The sequence below is a fragment of the Chaetodon trifascialis genome, chromosome 2, assembly GCF_039877785.1.
Source record: "Chaetodon trifascialis isolate fChaTrf1 chromosome 2, fChaTrf1.hap1, whole genome shotgun sequence".
Classification (NCBI taxonomy): domain Eukaryota; kingdom Metazoa; phylum Chordata; class Actinopteri; order Chaetodontiformes; family Chaetodontidae; genus Chaetodon; species Chaetodon trifascialis.
The window spans coordinates 8,024,728-8,046,707 of NC_092057.1; the positions used below are offsets into that span (position 1 = coordinate 8,024,728).

At 46.2% G+C, this 21,980-nt stretch overlaps 3 protein-coding genes across 5 annotated transcripts; 1 reads left to right on the forward strand and 2 right to left on the reverse strand.

Annotated features, from left to right (window-relative positions):
* Positions 1–231: 231 nt before the first annotated feature.
* LOC139341177 (ATP-dependent RNA helicase DHX15) lies at positions 232–7,851 on the reverse strand. Its single transcript, XM_070977554.1, has 14 exons — positions 7,670–7,851; positions 5,705–6,044; positions 5,396–5,589; positions 5,145–5,304; positions 4,463–4,681; positions 3,880–4,047; positions 3,668–3,754; positions 3,426–3,575; positions 3,225–3,333; positions 2,942–3,133; positions 1,726–1,848; positions 1,036–1,226; positions 762–931; positions 232–681 (listed from the first exon to the last, which is right to left on the reverse strand). Exons 1-14 carry the CDS (start codon positions 7,729–7,731, stop codon positions 564–566), a joined length of 2,283 nt encoding a protein of 760 aa, XP_070833655.1. The 5' UTR covers positions 7,732–7,851; the 3' UTR covers positions 232–563.
* Positions 7,852–11,770: 3,919 nt separating this feature from the next.
* On the forward strand, positions 11,771–14,417 carry LOC139342684 (extracellular superoxide dismutase [Cu-Zn]-like). The gene is made up of 2 exons (XM_070979916.1): positions 11,771–11,867; positions 12,889–14,417. Exons 1-2 carry the CDS (start codon positions 11,854–11,856, stop codon positions 13,520–13,522), a joined length of 648 nt encoding a protein of 215 aa, XP_070836017.1. The 5' UTR covers positions 11,771–11,853; the 3' UTR covers positions 13,523–14,417.
* Positions 14,418–14,780: 363 nt separating this feature from the next.
* Positions 14,781–21,668, reverse strand: LOC139348198 (coiled-coil domain-containing protein 149-like). Of its 3 annotated transcripts, none has more exons than XM_070988181.1 (13): positions 21,455–21,668; positions 20,463–20,624; positions 20,313–20,351; positions 19,442–19,549; positions 19,200–19,316; positions 17,954–18,126; positions 17,776–17,848; positions 17,603–17,687; positions 17,352–17,499; positions 17,121–17,197; positions 16,975–17,010; positions 16,755–16,820; positions 14,781–16,656 (listed from the first exon to the last, which is right to left on the reverse strand). In XM_070988181.1, the coding sequence occupies exons 1-13, from the start codon at positions 21,503–21,505 to the stop codon at positions 16,139–16,141; spliced, it is 1,653 nt and encodes a 550-aa protein (XP_070844282.1). In that variant the 5' UTR covers positions 21,506–21,668; the 3' UTR covers positions 14,781–16,138. The 3 variants fall into 3 exon arrangements, with proteins under 3 accessions (XP_070844282.1, XP_070844274.1, XP_070844289.1); XM_070988173.1 differs by having other exon boundaries at positions 14,781–16,671; XM_070988188.1 differs by lacking the exon at positions 16,975–17,010.
* Between the last annotated feature and the right edge of the window lie 312 nt (positions 21,669–21,980).

The following is a 21,980-nucleotide window of genomic DNA, read 5'->3' on the forward strand; positions in this document are numbered from 1 at the left end:
CCACAGGCAGCGTTTTATATGTTTTTCACACAACACAGTTCATATTGTTCATATTTAAACTGAGGTATGAATAATGATTTATCACAAAACAGCCTCTTTTCAAAAGTTATTTCCATATTTTACCGAGCAGACACATTTTAAATCTGAAAAACACAAAAGCCAAGAAACTCCACCTGGGACCAAGCTGCTTTTGCAATAACAGGCTTTACTAATTAATATGTACACAGAACGTAAGTCAAAGCTCCTTTATTAAAGAAACAAAGCAAGCACAAATGGTTTTTTCTGACTCAGCAATCCCCTAAAGGAAAGTCAACCACATCTAAATGACATGTTTCTGATATTCCTTTAAAAATCCTTATAGCCGGGTCTAATATTTACTGCTGATATTTCATCTGACATAACACTTAGTCACAGAATTAACATTGATGGGAAAAAAGAAAAAAAAACAAACAAAAAGGAAACAAAATATAAAAATCAAAAATGCCAAATGTGAAACATTAAGATACAGAAAGATCTAAAACTATAGTACGCAGTTGTTTTCCAGGACACTTCTTGGCCGTTGTTCAGTACTGGGAATACTCCTTGCTCTCGAGTTTGGCAATGATTCGCTCCAGCTGTCGTTTAGCTTCACATTGTGGGAAGTTACTCATTTCATAGTACTGGGGTGCAATCTTCACCAGCCTGAAACACAAGAAGAAGAGCGTGAACACGTCTGTCAGGAGATCAGCTGCGGATGGAGTTTGAGGTCTCTGCTCACGTACCACTCTGGTTTGATGTCTGTGCAAGTGCGGATGTAGTTTTTGGTGGTGAGGACAAATTCGTTGTAGAGGACCCACTCGGGCTTGTGGTCCAGGACTGTGGATGGGTGCAGCTGGACCACTTGGTTGTCTTTGACTGTGAGGTAATGACCCGTGCGCTCCAAATGAGCCACCTGGAGGAGAATAAAAACACTGTGAGTGTACAGAGGGGGTTCGTGCACAGTGTTGGATTGCAGCCTGACCAGAGGACTAGTCAAACATTTACTCCTGCGCTCACCTGCATGAAGAAGCCGGTGCAGAGCGCTCGGCGGATGTTGATGTAGTAATCTCTGCTGGTGAACTCGGTGCTCCGGCGGGGCAGGTTGAAGCGGTCCATGATCCTGGACAGCTGCTGCCGTACGTTGTCAGCAGACATCAGCGAACGGTAGTTGACAAAGTTGTCATAGCACCACTGGTTCGACTCGTGGTCTGAGAAAAAAAAAGGAAAAACAAGGATTCAGATGGAATCATCATCGTCATCATGACAAAGCCAAAGACAATTAACAACCAAATGAGCAAACACAAGTTTTGGTTTTACAGCCTCCAGCTTCACTCTAATATAAACTTTTATACTATGACTTTATACTTATATAAACCTTTATACTCTGCCTGCCTGCAGTGAACTACAGATACACTAAATTAGCATCTAGCTTGTGAACACTGGAGCATCCAGGATGACAGCATTTCATGCTGCAGCATGATGATGAGGAGGGATGGAGCAGAACTTTAAGGCCCCTCTGGTCGAAATAAACTGCTCATTGCATATCTGAGCTCTGCCCTGCAGAATGATGAATGTGCACAGTTTGACACCAGCAGACTCTCATCTGCTGAAGGAGGAACATTTCTGTCGCTCTGACTCGACTGGTCGCCGTGACCGGACCTAAAAACTTAAACGAGTGTCTAGAGGACCTTTCAGACGGATACTCACTTTGTTTGAAGGCGTGATAGACGTTGAGCAGCGTCAAGTGGTCTCCGTCGATGTGAGCAAACCTCATCTTGGACTCGTCTGCTGCCTTCTTAGCCTCCGTGGGGCGGACAAAACACTGCGGGACTAAACAAGGTTGGTATGGGCCCCAACAAAGCCGCCCATAGGGATGAGTCAAACATTCAGAGAAAAATGGAGCAAAGCCTATGATGCTAGGGCACTCGACACTGCGCTGGGACAGGGCAGGACCACAAGCTCTATCAAAGGGGGCTGCAGTCTTTTCTCAGGGTCATTCCCAACTGTAATGGCTATTAGCTCGTAGAGAGGGGGGTCATTTAACCACATCTGTAAAACAAGAGTTTTCACACAACTACAAAGTGTTAGGGACACCAGAAATGTTTGAACTTTGCAAGATGTTTGGTACTGACACATGGTGGCTGAGCCTTTACGAGAGCATGTCGTTAAAATACAAGAGATGAAGAGCGTCCTCAGAATCCACAATGTCTTCTTTCAGTGAACACAAAACTGATAAATGTGATGAATGTGAAGTTTAAGTGGTGCCTGCCCTATCCACCTGAGGCTCAGAACACAGAACACACCACGGCCTGAAGTTTAAACCTAAAACTGAAGCTTTCACACTGAAGCGAAGCCGCTTCAGTGTCCATCCAACCAAAACCACATCTGTGGATTATTGACGTTTTCAGGGTGACGGGTGAGGTCATGTCGGGGCTGTGTGACTATGAAGTAATGACATGCAGATTATGTCGCTCAATACGATAACATAATGATACAGTGCATATATTAAACTCCCTGCACTAGGTTTCCACAGGAAAGAACTAAACGCTTTGTTCCCTGAACAGCCTCTGATCCACGTGATGAAGGTAAAGATCGACCGAAAGGTTTAAAGAATAAAACAGCACGTTGAGTTTTTTACATCTTAATCTACATTTCTGCTCTGGTCTGCGCCTCACAGAGAGAAACACTCAAACATCTGGATGTAACTACGGTTCAGATGTTAACTTGGTATCTGTAAAAGCTTGGTGGACAATCTGCACAGATTTACACAAAAACACCAGAATTCAGGTCAGAAACATGTTAATGGCCATTGGCTCGGCGGACTCTTTGGTCCCAGTTCCACCAGTGAGTACAAGTGTGTTTATACCCCACAGACTTGGCCCACAGAAGGCAAGGAAGAGGTCAGCCCAGTCCTGGGCATTACCTGACAGCATGGCAGTAATGGAAAGGATCTCGTTAGAGCAGTTAAACTCGCAGCTGGCAATGACCATCTTAGCCAGCTGGGGGTCCAGAGGGAACTCTGCCATCATGGAGCCCAGCTCTGTCAGGTCGCCGTCATCGTTCAGAGCTGCCAGGTAATTCAGCAGCTCCAGGGCCCTCATCAGCGTCTCTGGAGCTGCAGAGGGAGGACACAGGCGGACAGGTCAGACACCTGCACCTGTGGAGATTACTGTTCGACCGCTCGATCAGCCTAAAGGCGAACTCACCTGGTGGATCCATGAAGTCAAAGTGCACAAGGTCATCGATACCCAGCTTCTTCAGCTGCAGCACAACAGATCCCAGGTTGGATCGGAGAATCTCAGGGTATGTGTTATCCTGGAGGTGATTCCAGTGTCAGTAATCAACAAAAAACCAAGACATTCATTCTCAGAAGAGGCTGAAGTGAAAGTCAAACTGTTTGCACTCACCTGCATCTCTGTTTTGTAGGCCTTCTCAGTGTAGAGGCGGAAACACTTCCCTGGACGTGTCCTGCCGGCTCGGCCCGCCCTCTGCTGGGCGGACGCTTTGCTGATGGCCGTGACGAGCAAAGACTCGACTCTGATGCGAGGATTGTAAACCTGGACGCACAGTTGAGAGCGTGTTTAAGTCATTGCTGTATTACACACAAGATTAAATGCAATAAAAACTCTACGAGTGGAGCTTTTCCCACCTTTTGCTTTGCAAATCCAGGATCGATGACAAACACCACCCCGTCGATCGTCAGGGAGGTCTCAGCGATGTTTGTCGAAACCACAACCTGAGGAGGAAGCAGCAGGCTGTCAGATATCCAGCAACAAATGGACTCATGGTGTGGAGCTATCCACTGATCAGATGCTTCATTTAAACACAACAAAACAATCAGTTCTGTTCTGCTGAACAGACCTTTCTTCCTATTGCTCCATTGGGCTTTCTTGGAGGGGGAGGCTCAAAGATCCTTTGCTGCTGCTGTGGCGGCAACGTGGAATACAGTGGAATGATTTTGATGTCTCCGACTTCAGGTCCGAGGTCATCGACCTCTCGCTTGATCCGCTTGCAGGCCTCATCAATTTCCTGAGGGAGAGAAAAAGATTTCACTTCTGTGATCGTGAAACATTAAACATGAAGTTTAAAAACTTCAGCTCGCAGTGACACTAAGCGATGCCTACAAGGTGCATTAGCACTGCGTCAGCAATAATAATCTCGGCTTTTAGGACACATTTCACAGTAATATCTAAATGTTAAGCAGCAGCACTCTGAACAAAAGAATTCAGACTTAAGAACATGCAGGCGTCTTTGACTGAAGACTAAAACGGTTCACATCAGTGAGGTGTGCTGAGGCCTCGTCTTGAGTCGCTGCTGTAAGTTTACACACCAGCAGATGTCGCTGTGTTTGCTGAATCTGAAGCTTCAAATGTTTTTCAGCACAAACGGACAGAAAACCCAAATCTTCATCATCAGCCGTCATCCATCCATCACTGACTCTTACCTCCTGACCTGTGAGAAAGAGAAGGCAGTCACCTTCATCCTCCTCACACATGTGAATCTGGATGACAGTGCGTATCGCCGCCTCCAGGTAGTCCCGCTCTGGCTCGGGGGTGTAGAAAATCTCCACAGGGTGCGTGCGTCCAGGGATGGTCAGCAGAGGACAGTTGTCGAAGTAAACCTGGAACTTACCGGCATCTAGCGTGGCGCTCATGACGATCACCTGTACGTGAAGGAAAAACGTGTTTCTCCAGCTCAGATTTGTTCTGTTTGAACACCAAAACTCAGCTATTTTGAGATGAGCTCCAGCTCCAGATGGCTTTTACTCAGATCAATAAATAAAACAGCTTTGGCAGATATTTTAAGGACATTTACTGATCGGAATGATGTTTCTAAAGTCCTCTGCTCTGACAAAGTCGTGCTTACAGGCATTTTCTGTGTCAGTCTGTTTAAACTACCACAATCTGTTTCACAAGTTCAATATGAATAATAATCAGCTGCTAATGGCCAGAAGAAAAACATGCAGTGACATCCCATGGAGGAAAAACCACTGCTCCAGATGTTTGGACTCAGCATCTGTGTGTTTTCTGAACAAAGATAAAGTCTTTAATGGCCTTAAATATTCTCTACGCCACGACAGAAGCAAGCTAATAATCCATCACTGTTATCACAAAACGAAGCAGTACCTTCAGATCCGGTCTTTGACGCACCACCTCCTTGAGCACTCCCATCAGGATGTCTGTGGCCAGAGTTCGCTCGTGGGCCTCATCCAGAATGATCACACCGTAGCGCTCCAGCAGCGGGTCGTTCATGGCCTCTCTTAGTAACATACCATCTGTCATGTATCTAAAGAAATTGCAGACGTGCTTAGTTGCTTCGAGACGCTCTGGGCCTATAAAAAGGAGTCACTGTGCATTAGCAGACCTCAATCACTTACTTGAGTATAGTCTTAGCAGAGCTGCAGTCCTCGAATCGGATGGAGTAGCCGACTTCCTGCCCAAGCATGACGTCCATTTCGTCTGCCACCCTTTGAGCCACACTCATAGCTGCCACTCTGCGGGGCTGAGTACAGGCGACCGCCCGCTTCGGACCAGGCAGGCCCCGCACCATGTCCACGCACCACTGTGGGATCTGGACATTGAAGCAAAGGTTGCAGTTAGATCAGATTCAGAGATTTTAAGCACAGTGAACATGATGGTACTGAGTGCAGCTCAGAAGAGACCAGCTGACTGACTGCATTTCACACCTGTGTTGTCTTTCCAGAACCAGTCTCTCCCACAAGGACAAAGCTCTGGTGGCGCGTGATGATTTCGCTGAAGTTTTCCTTGTACTCCCACACTGGAAGCTGTAACCTCTTCTTCAGGATCTCGTAGTAGCGCGGCGTGTGCGGCAGGTTGGTGAACGGGTTGATCTGCTGGTGCATGGCCATCTGCTTGATGGCCGGCATGCACGGCATGGGCACCGTGCTGTTGGAGGCACTGGAGGGCTTCGGGTCTCTGTCCCGGTCTCGGTCCCTGTCCCGGTCCCGATCTCGGTCCCTGTCCCTGGAACGGTCCTCGCGGTCTCTGTCACGGTCCCGGTCTCTCCTGTCAGCATCAGAGCAGAGCATCACACGTCAATGTTTCCAACGTAACAGAATTCACTGTGAAGGTGTTTTGTGTTTTCAGTCTCACAGCATCAGTGGATATGTCTTTCAAGCGTTTTCGAGACAACTGAAGACAGCAGAATTTATCTTGTGAAGGTTAAATACACTGTGCAACGAAAACATAGTAAACTATTCATTCAGTTTGGGTTGAATTAGGTTGAATGACAGATGATGCTAAAGTGAAGCGTCCATGTTTGTTTGTTTGATTCATATCATGAAGCAGCAACTTGTCAGAGATGTGCTGTTCTAAGACTTGGATGTTGATGTGAACTCTGTTTAAAACTAATAACCATAGTGAGTCTTAAATGGCATAAACAGTGTATTAAATTGCCCTTATATCCACTTTGGCCCACTGACAATAGATTTTGAAGAAATCTGCTACTGATATTTCACAGTTCTGAAAAATCCCAGCATCAATGAATCAACCTACAGAGTTTTTCTTTCTAAAAAAAAATACAGAATTAAAATAAATAAATAAAAGGAACCCTTAAATCTGTGACTGGGATGCACTGACACGTTTGTTTGTAAGATAAGATAAGATAAGATAAGATAAGATAAGATAAGATAGGACTTTATTGATCCCACAACGGAAATGTAGTCGTTACAGTCAGCAAGTTACAAAAAGCAGGCACATTGGCATAAAGAGGTCAAAATAAAAATATAGAAGTAAACAAGATACAGAATAGAAAAAACAACTATGTTTATGTACATTTGTACAGATTCTGAAAAATTAGTAAATGCCAGAGAATCCAACTGCCATAAAAAGTACTTAAGTACTGTAGACTGACTGACACCGACTGACCAACACAAACAGACACTGACATGTCTGCGACGCTAACACTGGCTAAAATGAGCACTCAGCTGTCAACTGATGAACCGCAGCTAGCTACAGATAAGTTAATGCAGCCTAATACGACAACCCAGCATGAAGAGGTGAGTTAACAACAGCTCGGCATGAAGAGGTGAGTTAACAGGAGCCCTCAAAGTTTAGGTGAGCGCGATGGAAACAACAAGGTTTGATGGGAGCTCAACATTCAAACAGCAGGTCGTTATTTTAAAAACTAAATCAGTCCAATCAGCTAAATCATCTTTAGCTAGCAAGCAAAGGTTGTTAGCATCTGGCTAAGTTAACATTACACACACACACACACACACACACACACACACACACACACACACACACACACACACACACACACACACACACACACACACACACACACACACACACACACGTGCCTCAGAGGTGAGGCTAACGTTATGTTAACGTAGCTACATCCTCCGTTGGTTAGCCAGAGTCGTCCTTAAGAGCTACATGAGGTTATCAGCACAATGTGGCTCAGCGCCAAACATTTACGGTCATGTATCACAGGATCATTGAGGCGTCACCCCAGAGCTGTGGCTACGACTAGAACCACAACATTAACAAACTCAGGTTATGAATTTTCAGTTCTTGTTATGCATCCATGGTGGCTATTAGCCAAATTAACTAGCATCAGCTAACAGTTAGCTTGCAGGCTATCCAACTGGTTACAGCAGAGATGTTCACTCCGGACCTTCACCTACCCTTCAGATCGCTTCTTACTGGCGTAGTCATCACCCAAATCCAGACGGTGTCTTTTGGACATCTTGAGGAAAAATGTAACTTTAATGTATAAACGCCACCACAATTCTACCGGGCAATATGGAACTAACTTGGTGTCCAGGTTCCTTTTCCTCCTTTCGAATGTCTTTTACAGCGGCTGTGCGAATCACATCAGCGCCGCCTGCTGGCCTGGAGGGTGAACTGGAGCTTCCACCCGCAGGCACGGCTGGATTACCACCTGAGCAAAGACCTTCTTTACTTCAGTTTTGTGCTTACATGAATCAATGAAGATCTAGAGTACATTTCCAAAAAAAGAGAGAACCAATTAAATCATTTTACAATGCACTTTTCTAACCTTCATGTCCATGGTACAATTCCTAAATCACTGACAAAACTATGTAATTCTATACTTACATCATCCATTGTTCTCTTTTTTCAGGCCCTGTTAACAAACTTAAACACGTGAAAACTCATCAGCCAGTTCAAATATTTTAGTATTTGTAGACCATATTTCTTGGTTTTCTTTAACAATTTTTTGTAAATATACTCACAAATCATCACAGCATGTAGGCTTACAATACAGAATGAATTGGACACACTTTCCACATGTCAGATATGTTTTTATATGTTTTATTTTTAGTAACATACTTCCCAAATTGCAGAGGGGGTGGGAGGAAAGGCCAGGCAACTCATTTTTGCCCTGGACCCCCTCATAGCACAGATGGGCGCAACACAGGGACGGATCTGTCCCTCAGTGCCTCTCTACCATGAGGGATATCCACATAAAACCCAAACTATGTGAGGAAAAAATACTATTTCCTCTTTTAAGGAGTGATTTTGTCAGAAAACAGGCAACATTGGACCACATCGTCACTGAAAGCAGACTGTACTCTGAGAAGCTCCAACACCAGTTCTCAGCTAACGACTCTGTGTCTGTCTGGAAAGGGCTCAGGCAGATCACCAACTACAAGCCTGAAGCCCCCCACTTCATCAACGACCGACGCCTAGCCAACGACCTGAACGACTTCTACTGCCGCTTTGAAAGACAAAGGGACAGTCCAGCAACCATCCCTCACGATACCTCCCAACAGCTCCAGCTCCAGTCACCTCCACCAATGCCCACCTTAAAGGACTCCCCCCCTTTTCAGGGGACAGAACCCCCGGAAAGCAGCTGGACCGGATTCTGTCTTCCCATCCTCCTTGAAGCACTGGGCTGATCAGCTATCTCCAGTGTTCACAGACATTTTTAACACCTCACTGGAGACATGTCACGTGCCAGCCTGCTTCCAGTCTTCAACCATCATCCCAGTTCCCAAGAAGCCAAGGACCACAGGACTTAACGATTTCAGACCCGTCGCCCGGACCTCTGTGGTCATGAAGTCCTTTGAGCGCTTTGTGCTCTGACACCTCAAAGACATCACCGACCCTCTCCTGGACCCCCTGCAGTTTGCCTACAGAGCCAACAGGTCTGTAGACGATGCAGTCAACCTGGCCCTCCACTTCATCCTCCAGCACCTGGACTCTGCAGGAACCTATGCCAGGATCCTGTTTGTGGACTTCAGTTCTGCCTTTAATACCATCATCCCAACTCTGCTTCAGGAGAAGCTCTCCCAGCTGAGCGTGCCTGACTCCATCTGCAGGTGGATTACAGACTTCCTGTCGGACAGGAAATAGTGCATGAAGCTGGACCATCAGCACCAGATCCCCTCAGGGCTGCGTTCTTTCTCCGCTGCTCATCTCCCTGTACACGAACAGCTGCACCTCCAGTCATCAGTCTGTCAAGCTCCTGAAGTTTGCGGACGACACCACCCTCATCGGACTCATCTCTGATGGTGAAGAGTCCGCCTACAGGTGGGAGGTTGACCAGCTGGTGACCTGGTGCAACCAGAACAACCTAGAGCTCAAAGACAGTGGTGATGGTAATGGAGTACAGGAAGAACTCAGCCTCACCTGCCCCCATCACCCTCTGTGACTCCACCATTGACACTGTGGAGTCTGTTAGCTTTGAAGCTCGGTTCTTTATTGGAAGCTCAAGAACGGTCCGGAGAAGTCTTCAGTTCACAGTCAAAGTATTTATTGTAGGTCACAGGTAAAGCAATGCAGCGCTGGTCTCAGACTGACAGAGCTCCCTCAGGATCTCAGCCAGAATGAGCACCATTGTCAGACAATGGTTCATATTTAAGGAGTTGGGATTGACCAGCCCAGTACATTAATCAGTTCAGGACATTCTAGACATCTTCAAGTACTAGCCTCTAACCATGTGATAAGTAATCTATATGTGTGTATGTGTGTTGTCGTCAGGCGTGAGGATAATATTACATACGTCATAAATACGGAGGAGAGGTGCCATGGGCATCTTGTTTATCACTACTGATTGTCTCTGGAGACCTGATATTTATGACTCAGGGCTAAGAGTCAGGTCTTCTATCACAGTGACAAGATGTTTTTGTGTACCAGAGTGTTGAACAAAACAAGATGTTTTCCGTAACAGACAATGCAGCCAACTTGGCCCTCCACCTCATCCTCCAGCACCTGGACTCTGCAGGAACCTACGCCAGGATCCTGTTTGTGGACTTCAGTTCTGCCTTTAATACCATCATCCCATCTCTGCTTCAGGAGAAGCTCTCCCAGCTGAGCGTACCTGACTCCACCTGCAGGTGGATTACAGACTTCTTGTTGGACAGGAAACAGTGCGTGAAGCTGAGGAAACACGTCTCCTACTCAAGTCTTTCTGCTTCCTGGGAATTATCATCTCCCAGGACATCAAGTGGGAGCCGAACATCAGCTCCCTCATCAAGAAAGCCCCCGACACTCTTCACACTTCACCTCTGCCTCTACTGGTCTCACTGACATTGCCATAACCTTTATGCGTCACATTAACGCTCTGCTTGGATTTCTTTCTGAAAAAACAGACTGTGGTTCAGAAAAACAGACTTTGCTCCTGAAAAAAACAGACCTGTGGATATATACATATTTAAATATAAAAAAAAGTTTAAAAAAAATTATTGCAATATAAATATATTGCTATATTTTTTACTCTTTCTTTAATAGCTTTTTTTAGTAGATGTGTCACGCACCAACCTCACCAAAGCAAATTCCTCGTATGTGAAAAATCATACTTGTCAATAAAGCTTTTTCTGATTCTGATTCTGATCAGTGCCGCAAAGTTTATCCAGCAGCTTATTTATTCTATCCTGATCTAAACTTTACTGAAGTATTTAAAAGTTAAGCTATTATACATTTCAGAGGGAAAAACTGCACTTCCTCCCTCACGTTTACATGCAAATCACTGTTACTTTAAAAACTGTAATGAGCATATAAATAACATGATCAATAAAAGTTCTATAAGGGTCTTCATAATGTACATTTAGTAAACTATTTTATGTTTTACTTTTTCTTTTTTTTTTACAGCGTAGTAGGATACTGCTACTTGACTTGTCCAGACACTGGAAGTAAGATAAAACTTTTTGATCCCACACCAGGGAAATTAAGTTATCACAGACAGCAAATAATAAAAGAGCGACATAAAAAGAACAAAAAAGACAAAAAGGACACGCAATAAAATCAACTATATGTATGTAAAATATATACAAGAGTATAAATACTATTGCCTTGAGAAGAATGTACATGAGTCAGATATGAATAATAAAATACAGTTGTTTTTTTGTACTATTGCACAATGAAAAATACATAACACAGTAAAAATATGTAATACTGCACAAGATGTTTGCACAGATGTTAAGGACATGAGCGAACGTTAAAATATGAATAACAGAGTGTAAACATGAGCTTGTTAAGTAACGCTGAGTCGATGGTGGTTACTTAAGGAGACGAAGGGGGAGTTTCTGTCTGCAGGCGATTCATAACAGAAAATCTGCAATTCTGCAAGATTTTAGGCTTATTTAAAAAAAAAAGAAAAAGAGAAAGAAAATCGCGCTTGTTGAGCAGCACGAGCTGAAAACACAAACTCAGCTGCTCAGTCATGAAAAGTTCTCAGCATCTTAAACGCGTCCTGAAGCGTGAGGACACGCTGACATGGTCCGTGTGTCTCTGAGGACTTCAGCTCCACCCTCAGACAACGACGCCCACTGAGTGACTTTATGAAACACTGCATCTCCAGCCGTCAGACGAGCACACGTCGATCCTGAGTCTGTCTCTGCCCATCATGCGTCTTCACGGGTGAGTGCGCTTAGCTCCTTTAGCGGAACCTGATGTTTGTGTTTGCGCTCTTTACTGAAGCTCATGTGCGGCAGAAACACTGCGACACATCTGCGTGCTGACGGAGCAGCCTGCGCCCCTCACGAGGCCCAGAGTCAGATCAGGGACCCCGGACAGGCGCTGTGAGCTCGTGCGCATTCAGCTCAGGGCGCGTGTGGAGGGAGGCTGGTGGTCAGGATGAAGAGCACTGGGAGCTGTGGTCTCTTCCCAGCTCACAGTACTGAACGTTTGCGCTACTGTACTTTTACTTCAGGGAAATATTGTACTTTTTACTCAGCAACGTTTACTGTGGAGGAGAGTCTCTGAGTGCATTTACTGTCAGTTTATTTGACCTGATGTTGCACAACAGACAGATCAGCTTACACATGCTCATTTACATATTTCATAATGTTTATGATTCACGACTGCTTTGCATTGAATAGCGTACGTATTTTCACACATTTTTTAAATATATTTTTAACATATGCTCTAGACATTTCTCATTCCTTTGTCTGCTTTATCGCTGTTGGACAACGGGAGCAGCTGCACGTGACCACTCAGGCATTATTAAACTATTCTAATACTTGTGTATTCAATGGAAATACTTTGTTTTTCTGCTGCGTCACAAACTGTAATACTCTTTACAGCTCTACTTTCAGATTAAGATCTCACAGAATAAATGATGATGTAAATTAGGAGAATCTGGACAGATTAAATCCCTCAGCTCCACCATCTAATCCAACTGTTCATACCAACTGTTCTTACCAAATACTTCTTACATGTTGATGATTACTTGAAGTAATCCCATAATAACACCCTGAAAGGAGTTATTCTGCATAAGAAGTACTTTTTTGATACTTAACTGCATTTTTCTGGCAGTAATCTGCATTAAGAAAAGCAGGACTTTTACCTGTAGTGATTTATTTTATGCTGTGCTGTTGCTGTTTTCACTGAAATGAAAACACACGTGAGGCCTCGTCCTGATCGTTTTCCTGTCTTTCAGGTCAATGGGTATGTTGGGAGCTCTGCTGGTTCTGCTGGCAGGCTGTCAACAATGTGTCTCAGCTAATAGTGGCACGTTGGCTCCACCGGAGGTCTCTCTGTACAATAGCACCCTGTATGCAGCCTGCAGAATGAGACCCAACACCCAGCTGGCTGCGGGTATGCCCAGAGTCTACGGTCAGGTGCTGTTCAAGCAGGATTACCCTCAGGGGAAGCTCCAAGTGCTTCTTCGGATCAGTGGCTTCCCAGTAAGCGCTGATCCGCAGCCCAGAGCGGTGCACATCCATCAGTTCGGAGACCTGAGCAAAGGGTGTGAATCCACCGGTGGCCACTACAATCCTTACAATGAAGATCACCCCAACCACCCTGGAGACTTTGGGAACTTCGAGTCCCAGCAGGGGAAAATCAACGCCCTGATAGAAACCGAGGCCACGCTGTTTGGAGCGGTGTCTGCGATTGGAAGAGCCGTGGTGGTCCATGAAAAGATGGATGACCTGGGGCTCGGTGGAGACGCTGGGAGCCTGCTGAACGGAAACGCTGGGGGGAGGCTCGGCTGCTGCATCATCGGCCTTTCCACCCCTGATCTCTGGAACACGCAATACAAGCAGTTCAACAGGTGGTTCAGGGGTAATTAGTGTGTCAGCGCTGGAGTTTACTGTGGCTCAGCTGACAGATTTTCCCTTATATTCATTCATTACATCTTCCTGAAAGATATAGATTTTTCTAGAGAAATCACTGATTCAGTCACATCTTCATTCTCCCAACATTCAACTGTGGCTTTTGAAATGCAGCAGAAACTTAAGAATAAAAGATAATAAAGTAGATATTACTGTAGGTAGCCCTGCAATCGGCTGGCGACTGGTTCAGGGTGTACCCCGCCTCTCGCCCATTGTAGCTGGGATAGGCTCCAGCCCCCCGCAACCCCGAAAGGGATAGGCGGTATAGATAATGGATGGATGGATGGATTACTGTAGGTATGTTTCAGCCGCGCTAAACGCTGGGCTGATCGGCCCGTTCGCCACCTCCTGGATGGACAGGCACAAAGTTTGGAGCTGACATTAAGGGTTTGTGCAGGGTGACTCTCTGGCTGTTCCTCTAGTGCCACCACCAGGTCAAAATTTGAATTTCTACTTGCATAAGTGACATTGCCTTCAGGCTCTGCTGGTGCCAATTAACAAATGTTAGCATGCTAACAGGCTAGACTGGGATGATTTACATGGTAAACGTTACGCCTGTTTGCTTTAGCACGTTTGCACTGTCACTGCACAAATAACAAGACAGAAACCAGCCGTTCACTCCGCCATTGTCTGAGCCCCAAACCAGTTCTGCAATTTGAACATTTTAATTTGAAAAATATTCTTCATTCATCGGAAAAAGGACGATTCAGAAGAAAATGTGACTCTTTCTTTTTAAATGTCTCCTGATTAGCGTAGCTCGCTCCTCCTGTGTCTTTCTGAATCTGTCAACTTGGAGGGCCTGAGGACGGATTCCTGTTGTCAAACATGCAAATAAAGACGTTTGACTCCTCTCCTTGTGCTTCATCTGAATGTGTTCCTAATTCTGTTTTAAACAAGATATTTTTTTCACCATTTTTCATCAAGTCCAGCAGGAAACTCTCTTCCAGTTGTGTTCATGCTGCGTGATAAATGAACCACAGATAAATCATCACTCATCTTCCTCAAAAACAGCATCAAGCTTTGTAGTATTTCTACGTAGAGCTGTGCAAATGAATTCCTTGTTGACCCTGTTTGCTGACACATTAAGCAAACGCTCAGCTCACATCTTCACCTCATTGATGCAGGAATCCATCCGTTAGCATTTAGCTTACAGACAGTTCGAAGCTCCTGATGGACGCGATCCAGCTCACGTTAGACACCGACAGTCACAACAAAGCAGTCTTGAAAATCATTTATTTTGCAGAAATAAATCCATTAATCCATAAATCCATACACATGTTCAACACACACACACAGCTCTATGTGATTCTATCTGGTGAGTTCTGATGTTTTAGCACAAAAACACGATGAAGACGTCGGTGCTGGTACTCCAGTTACAGATTACTCCTGTAAAAGTATTCTTAACGAAGCTCTCAGATATTTGTCATTCATCAAATATTTGTTTGCTTCAAGGAATTGAATAAAAGCATCGAAAAAGAACGAACAATCGTTTGCAATCAGTAACGTACAGTCATGCAGGCTTCATATATCTGTGATAATACTGTGACTCAGCATAAAAACTCTGTGAGGACGTGGACAGAACATGGCAGCAGAACAGCAGGATGATAAAAGTCTGTGAACACTTGAACCTGCTCATGTGTTCACGTCAGCTGATGCCCGTGTGTCGGTGAGGTGATCAGTGCAGTCAGGTGTGGCTGGTTGCTTCAAAGCGTGAACAGAGGTAGAATAAGAGAACGCGTCTGAGCAGCGTCTTTGTCCTCACGCTCGACTGACAGCAGCAGCTGTGCTCTGTCCTTCAGCCTGAGTCCACCTGGAAGACGTCTGACGTTGCAGCAAACAGCACAAACATCATTCTCACGCTCTGTTTGAGGAGCTTCAAGCTCGGACTGAGAGGCTGAATCTGGACAAAATGGCGGAAGACTGAAAGTTTCTGATGAAAGACGGAAAACGTGACATCACCTCATTCCTTGCACCCCCCCCCCCCCCGCTGTTTTTTTAATGACTGCTTTTCCACCTCTGGCATACACAGTGTTTAACTGCCCACAGTGCAACAAGAGTCACTTCCTGTTTCCACATGGCAACATGCACAAAACAGATCCACAGTTTTCTTCCTCAGTTTGTTTTGGAGGAGCCTGAGCGACCCTCGCAGACGTCTGACCGACCCTCACAGACGTCTCAGTGACCCTCACAGACGTCTCAGCGACCCTCACAGACGTCTCAGCGACCCTCGCAGGCATCTGAGTGACACTCGCAGCAGAGTTTAACCTTCACATTCACGGGTGCTGTGTTCTGGCATCCACACACTTTTGTCCATGTGATGAGACCAACTGAAAGCAGAAGTTTGATGATCAGCGTTTGACCTTTCAGATGTTTCTGTGTGTGGAGTCACTCTTCAGGAGGAAATCCTTCATGTCGAGTGTTGTTGTGTTTCTTGGACTTAGAGATTTTGGCCAGAACTGTGTGACTGTCCTCTGGGTGACTGTCCGCTGGGTGACTGTCCTCTGTGTGACTGTCCTGCTGGATGATAATGAATGAAGCAGCGTTGTGATAGAAATGCATCAGTCTCTGCTGTCATTAGATTTCCTGACAGACACAAACATCTGTCTCAGCCGACAGCTGCGTCTCCTGGTTGGACTGGACGTCCTCCTCCTGGTCCTCCTCAGCAGCGGCGGTGGACGTAGCAATGCTGATGTTCTCCTCTGTTATAATAAACTCCGTCTCAGCAGCTTCGAGCCGTTCAGAGCGTCCACCTGACTCGTCCTCTGCAGTTTGCTGTGAGACGTCTGTCAGCTGCTGTCCACTCATGTCCGGCTCTGTGGGAGACGAATCACTGAGACGCTCCTCCTCTTCTGACTGGTGATTCGTTAAAGCCCTTAAATCGATGGTGATCTGTGAACCACCGCCGCCTGATGTGTCCGGCTCCTCCTCAGCTGACTGGAGCGAGGAGCTCTGCTGGAACGTCTCCTCGCCGGACGGCTCCCACTCCTCCTCCTCCTCCTCCTCCTGAAGTTCGTCTGGACCGCCGGACGCAGCTGGCGGTCCACTCGCTTGGTTTGGGACTTCTCTGGAGCTCTGCTGATCAACTTCATCACCTGTAAGGATGGGCGCTGACAGACGTTAGCCACGTTAGCTACGTTAGCTCAGCTTCATGAATCTGTTTCCACGGCACAACAAGAGGATGGAAACCCACCTTCCTGTCCAGCAGACTGTGCCGACTCCTGCTGCTGAGTCTGCAGGATGATGGCGTCTTTCCCTCCTGTGGAGACAAAACATGAACCAGAACAAACCTTCAGAAAAGCAGCAGAAACGTGTCGACTTAAAGCCGCCAGACCGGAGAGAAATGAGTAAATCTGAGGAGTGATGAGGAGTGATGAAGTTCAAAGGTCAGGGAGGTGACGAGGGGAACATACTTCCATACAGTCCCAGAGACACATTGTAAGTCAGGCCTCCAGGCGGCAGGAAGCAAAGGGACAGAAGAAGAGAAGGTCAGGAAGGTAAATCACTGTGAACATCTGGAGAGCAAAAAGCTTCAGCCAATCAGCGAGCTTCTGTTCACCTGGAAGACTCCACAGTCCAGACACCTCCAGCGTCTTCAGCTTCTTCTCCAGCTCTGCCACGCGACCGCCCAGAATCCTGCAAACACCAAACAGCCTGTTCTGTCCAGAAGATGATGATAGGAGCGTACACACGCGCGCATGCACAAACGCACCCACACACCCACACCCACACACACACACACACACACACACACACACACACACACACAGTGAAGTGTGAGGTGGAGTACTTGTTGATCTGCCGTTGGTGCTGAATCACCATGTTCTTCTCGTGGATGGTTTCCAGCAGAGCTGTGGCCAAAGACTTGAGGTCTGAGATGGACTGAGGAGTCACCGGCAAACTGCAGCCGTTCTCCTCCGACAGCAGCAGCTCCTTCACTGCACGCGCACGCACACACACACACACAGACACACACACCCTCAGATTAAGGGTTTCTGCACATCCTCTGCCTTCATCACAGACTGAAGTTTTCCCCCTGACCTTGCTTGGCGGACAGCACCCCCGTCAGGGCGCTGCTGGTGGCCTTCCCGCAGATCTTGGAGTTCTTCCTGCACTCCAGAGCGCTCTGAAAGCAGCCAAGGACATTAGTCTCTTTATCCACACTGAGAGTTTTCATGGGCTGGTGGACAGACGTGTGGACAGAAACCAGATACCTTGTACTTCAGCAGGTTTGTTTTCAGTAAGCCGACTTCTTCCTGCAGCTGACTGAAGCGCTGATGCAAATACCTGAAAACAGACGATTGACCGTAGATCATCAGTCGGCTCACCTTCGCAGGTATGACTCAGGTAAATCTGAAAACCACCACGTTCTGATCTTTGAAGTGCGGCCACCTGTTCTCCATGCAGAGGGCGTCGATGTCTAGGACGCGAACGTCGTCGTTTCCCACGATGTGGTTCATTTCCACGTTGAGGCGATGAGCCTTCTGCTGGAAGACGTCTCGCTCGGCCCGGACGTCCTGAAGCTCGTCTGTGAGCGACTTCACGCTGTGCTGCAGGACGTCGTTCTACAGACACGAAACATTTACCTTCATTATTTTTTACTGTCATTTCACTTCTGATACCTGAAGCACGTTCCCCACTTTCTCACCTGTTCTCCAGCTCTCACCTGTTATCACCTGATCTCCTTATCTCACCTGTTATCCTGCTCTCACCTGTTCTCCTGCTCTCACCTGTTCTCCTGCTCTCACCTGTTATCCTGTTCTCACCTGTTCTCCTGCTCTCACCTGTTCTCCTGCTCTCACCTGTTCTCCTGTTCTCACCTGTTCTTCTGCTCTCACGCTCTCACCTGTTCTCCAGCTCTCACCTGTTCTCACCTGTTCTCCTGCTCTCACCTGTTCTCCAGCTCTCACCTGTTCTCCTGTTCTCACCTGTTCTTCTGCTCTCACGCTCTCACCTGTTCTCCTGCTCTCACCTGTTCTCCTGCTCTCACCTGTCTCCAGCTCTCACCTGTTCTCACCTGTTCTCCTGCTCTCACCTGTTCTCACCTGTTCTCCTGCTCTCACCTGTTCTCCAGCTCTCACTTGTTCTCCTGTTCTCACCTGTTCTTCTGCTCTCACGCTCTCACCTGTTCTCCTGCTCTCACCTGTTCTCCTGTCTCACCTGCTCTCCAGCTCTCACCTGTTCTCCTGCTCTCACATTTTCTTGTGCTCTCACCTGTTCTCCTGTTCTCACCTGTTCTCCTGCTCTCACCTGTTCTCCAGCTCTCACCTGCTCTCCAGCTCTCACCTGTTCTCCTGCTCTCACATTTTCTTGTGCTCTCACCTGTTCTCCTGTTCTCACCTGTTCTCCTGCTCTCACCTGTTCTCCAGCTCTCACCTGTTCTCCTGCTCTCACCTGCTCTCACCTGTTCTCCAGCTCTCACCTGTTCTCCTGCTCTCACCTTTTCTTGTGCTCTCACCTGTTATCCTGTTCTCACCTGTTCTTCTGCTCTCACCTGTTCTCCTGCTCTCACCTGTTATCCTGTTCTCACCTGTTCTCCAGCTCTCACCTTTTCTCGTGCTCTCACCTGTTCTCCAGCTCTCACCTGTTCTCCTGCTCTCACCTGATCTCATGGTCTAACCTGATCTCCTGCTCTCACCTGTTCTCCAGCTCTCTCCAGCTGTTTGACCAGATCCTCTCGCTCGTGTGCGGGAAAGTGTCGAGCGCCGACCTCCTCGTCTCCCAGCCTCTGTTTGGTGATGGTCATTCGCAGAAGCTGCCGGACAGAGAGAGCCAATCAAATCATTTCTTGAACTTTAAATCAGATAAACCGGTTGATAAGCGGCAGGTGTTGGAGACGCTTTCAGGAATAAAAAGACACAGGACAGATTATGACCTCACCTTGTTGTCACCCTGAGCCTCCATCAGTCGCTGCTTCAGCTCCTTCACCTCCTCAGCAAGTTGGCTGCTTCTTTCTCTGGAGTCTATGAGCAGCTGGGCTAGATTCACCTGAGCAGGACACACAGGTGAGTTCAGCTGTTTAACTCTTGTGCAATACTCCATGTTTTCTTCAATATCACATACTTATCTTTTTGTCTTTTTGTGCATTGTCATATTTTTCTTTATACTCTTATTATTCTTTATACTCTGTTACATATCTTTTTATCTAATGTGCAATACTGAAAAACACTACTTAAACCATGTGAACCCCCCACATACAGAGTGTGTGTATATATATGTGTGTGTGTGTGCGTGTGTGTGTGTGTGTGTGTGTGTGTGTGTGTGTGTGTGTGTGTGTGTGTGTGTGTGTGTGTGTGCGTGTGCGTGCGCGTGTGCATGTGCGTGTAGTTGATGATAGATATTATTCCCTTTCACGTCTCGGTTTATGTTCCTGAAACTTTTGCTGCTGCCTGTAACAACCTAATTTCCCCTACAGGGGGTTAATAAAGTATTATCTTATCTTATCTTATCTTATCTTATCTTATCTTATCTTATCTTATCTTATCTTGTCTTACCTCAAATCTTTCTAATGTATTATAAAAGCACAGGATGAACTCTTGTTAGACAGGATGACTTAGGATTACTTAGCAAACTGGACTGATTTCATAGTTTTTACCTGTATATTCCTATTTATATCGATTTATTTTGCATAGTGTTGTCTGTGATGTGTGTGTTTTTATGCCACTGTCAAAGACAAATTTTCATTTTATGTTAAGTTTGATGGACATTAAAGAAGTCTAAGTCTGCCATCTGCAGGCTAAAATCCACTCACTTGGTTCCTTTTCTCCGGGGGCAGAGAGGGATCTCCATCCTGTCAGACAGAAACAGACAGTCATTGAATGCAACATCTCCTGAATGTAACGTGGACAGTTTGAGGTGTTACTGTCCTCGCCGCTGCCCGCCGGACGCTCGGGTGGCTTACAATGAGCTCTCTGTACTTCTTCTTGAGGCCCTGGTGGCGCTCGCGGAGCTGGTTGGCCATCAGCTTGAACTGGTCCCTCTCCTGCTGGCAGGTGTCCAGCTCTTTGGACAGAATGAGGAGAGCTTCCTTCTTACTCTCCAGCTTCCGCTTACAGATCAGGAACTGCAGGCAGGAATGAACGTTTGATCAGACAGAGATGAAAAGTTAAAGGCACCGCTGTGGGAATACTGTCTGACGCTGACAGGAAGCATCAGAAACATCCAGTTATTTTAACATAAAAGAAAACAAAGCTGAACGTGGCCGACATGGAGAAAAACTGAAGCCACAGTCACCACGTTAGACCTTCTTCTGAAGCTCATATTTATCATGTTTCCTGTGTGTGACTACGGCTACTGAAGATTTTCATTACTGATTAATCTGTAAATCACGTTTTTGATTCATTTCTCAGCTTTTAAAATGTTGAAGACAGAAAAAAAACGACCAACACAGTGAAAAAACAGCAGATCCTCACTTTGAGAAGCTGAAACAAAGTGAACCTTTGCCTGTTTTGCTCCTTAAATTAATGAAATGATCAATTATCAGGGCCGGTGTCAATGAGTTTTCTTTTGATCCACTAATCGATGAATCATTTGAGACCTTCACTTCTTTCTTTTTTCTTTTAGAGTCATTCTGGTGGAAGAATGACTTTAAATTTGAGTTTTTACCACAAACCTCTGCAGCTTGCAGTAGTAAATACAGACTGCTGCTGAAACACACAGTAATATTTGAGGACACGCAGATGGAGACAATGAGCAGCATCATGAAGCAGAGGACACCTGCGGCGGTGCGCTGCATGTTGATCTCACGAGGAAAAACAGAGGAAATCTACTTCCTGATCCGCATCCCATAAACACTTTAAGCCACAGAGTGTGATCCGTGACAGCAGGTCTCTGCTCAGCCTCAGAGGAGGAGGCAGAGGTGATGCTCTCCTCTTCACCTCCTCTCGGTCTCACCTCGTTCACGAGCCCCTGCCAGTCGCTCTCGCTCCTCCGGGAAGAGTCCATGTCTGTCCAAAAAGACAGAAAACAGCTTAAAAAGACCAACGCAGGGTCAGTTTCACAGCAACGTCTCCGCGTTGGCTCTGGAGATCACATCCACTGACATTTTGCATCATTAACACGGATTAGTCGACTGAGGCGCACAATCTGCATCACTTCCGGCCGCCCTGACGTCAGAGCGTTACGACGCGTTTGGGGACCCTCGTCAAAGGGACAACTCTCTGCGCGGAAGCTCGATTTGTTAAAAACAACATATAATATGAATAAATACAACAAACTGTTTCCAAGGTCAACAAGTGACCTTAACCGTTTGTAAAATAACCTGAAATTATTAGTATTACCATGAAAAAGAGAAGGATAAGACAATTTAATCACAGGTGGACACAAGTTTTCAGATTCTTTACTTTATAAACGCAGCAGTAAAAGTATGCATGTATTACCTGTTCTTGAAGTATTAAAACTCCTCCTGGAGCAGCAAAGT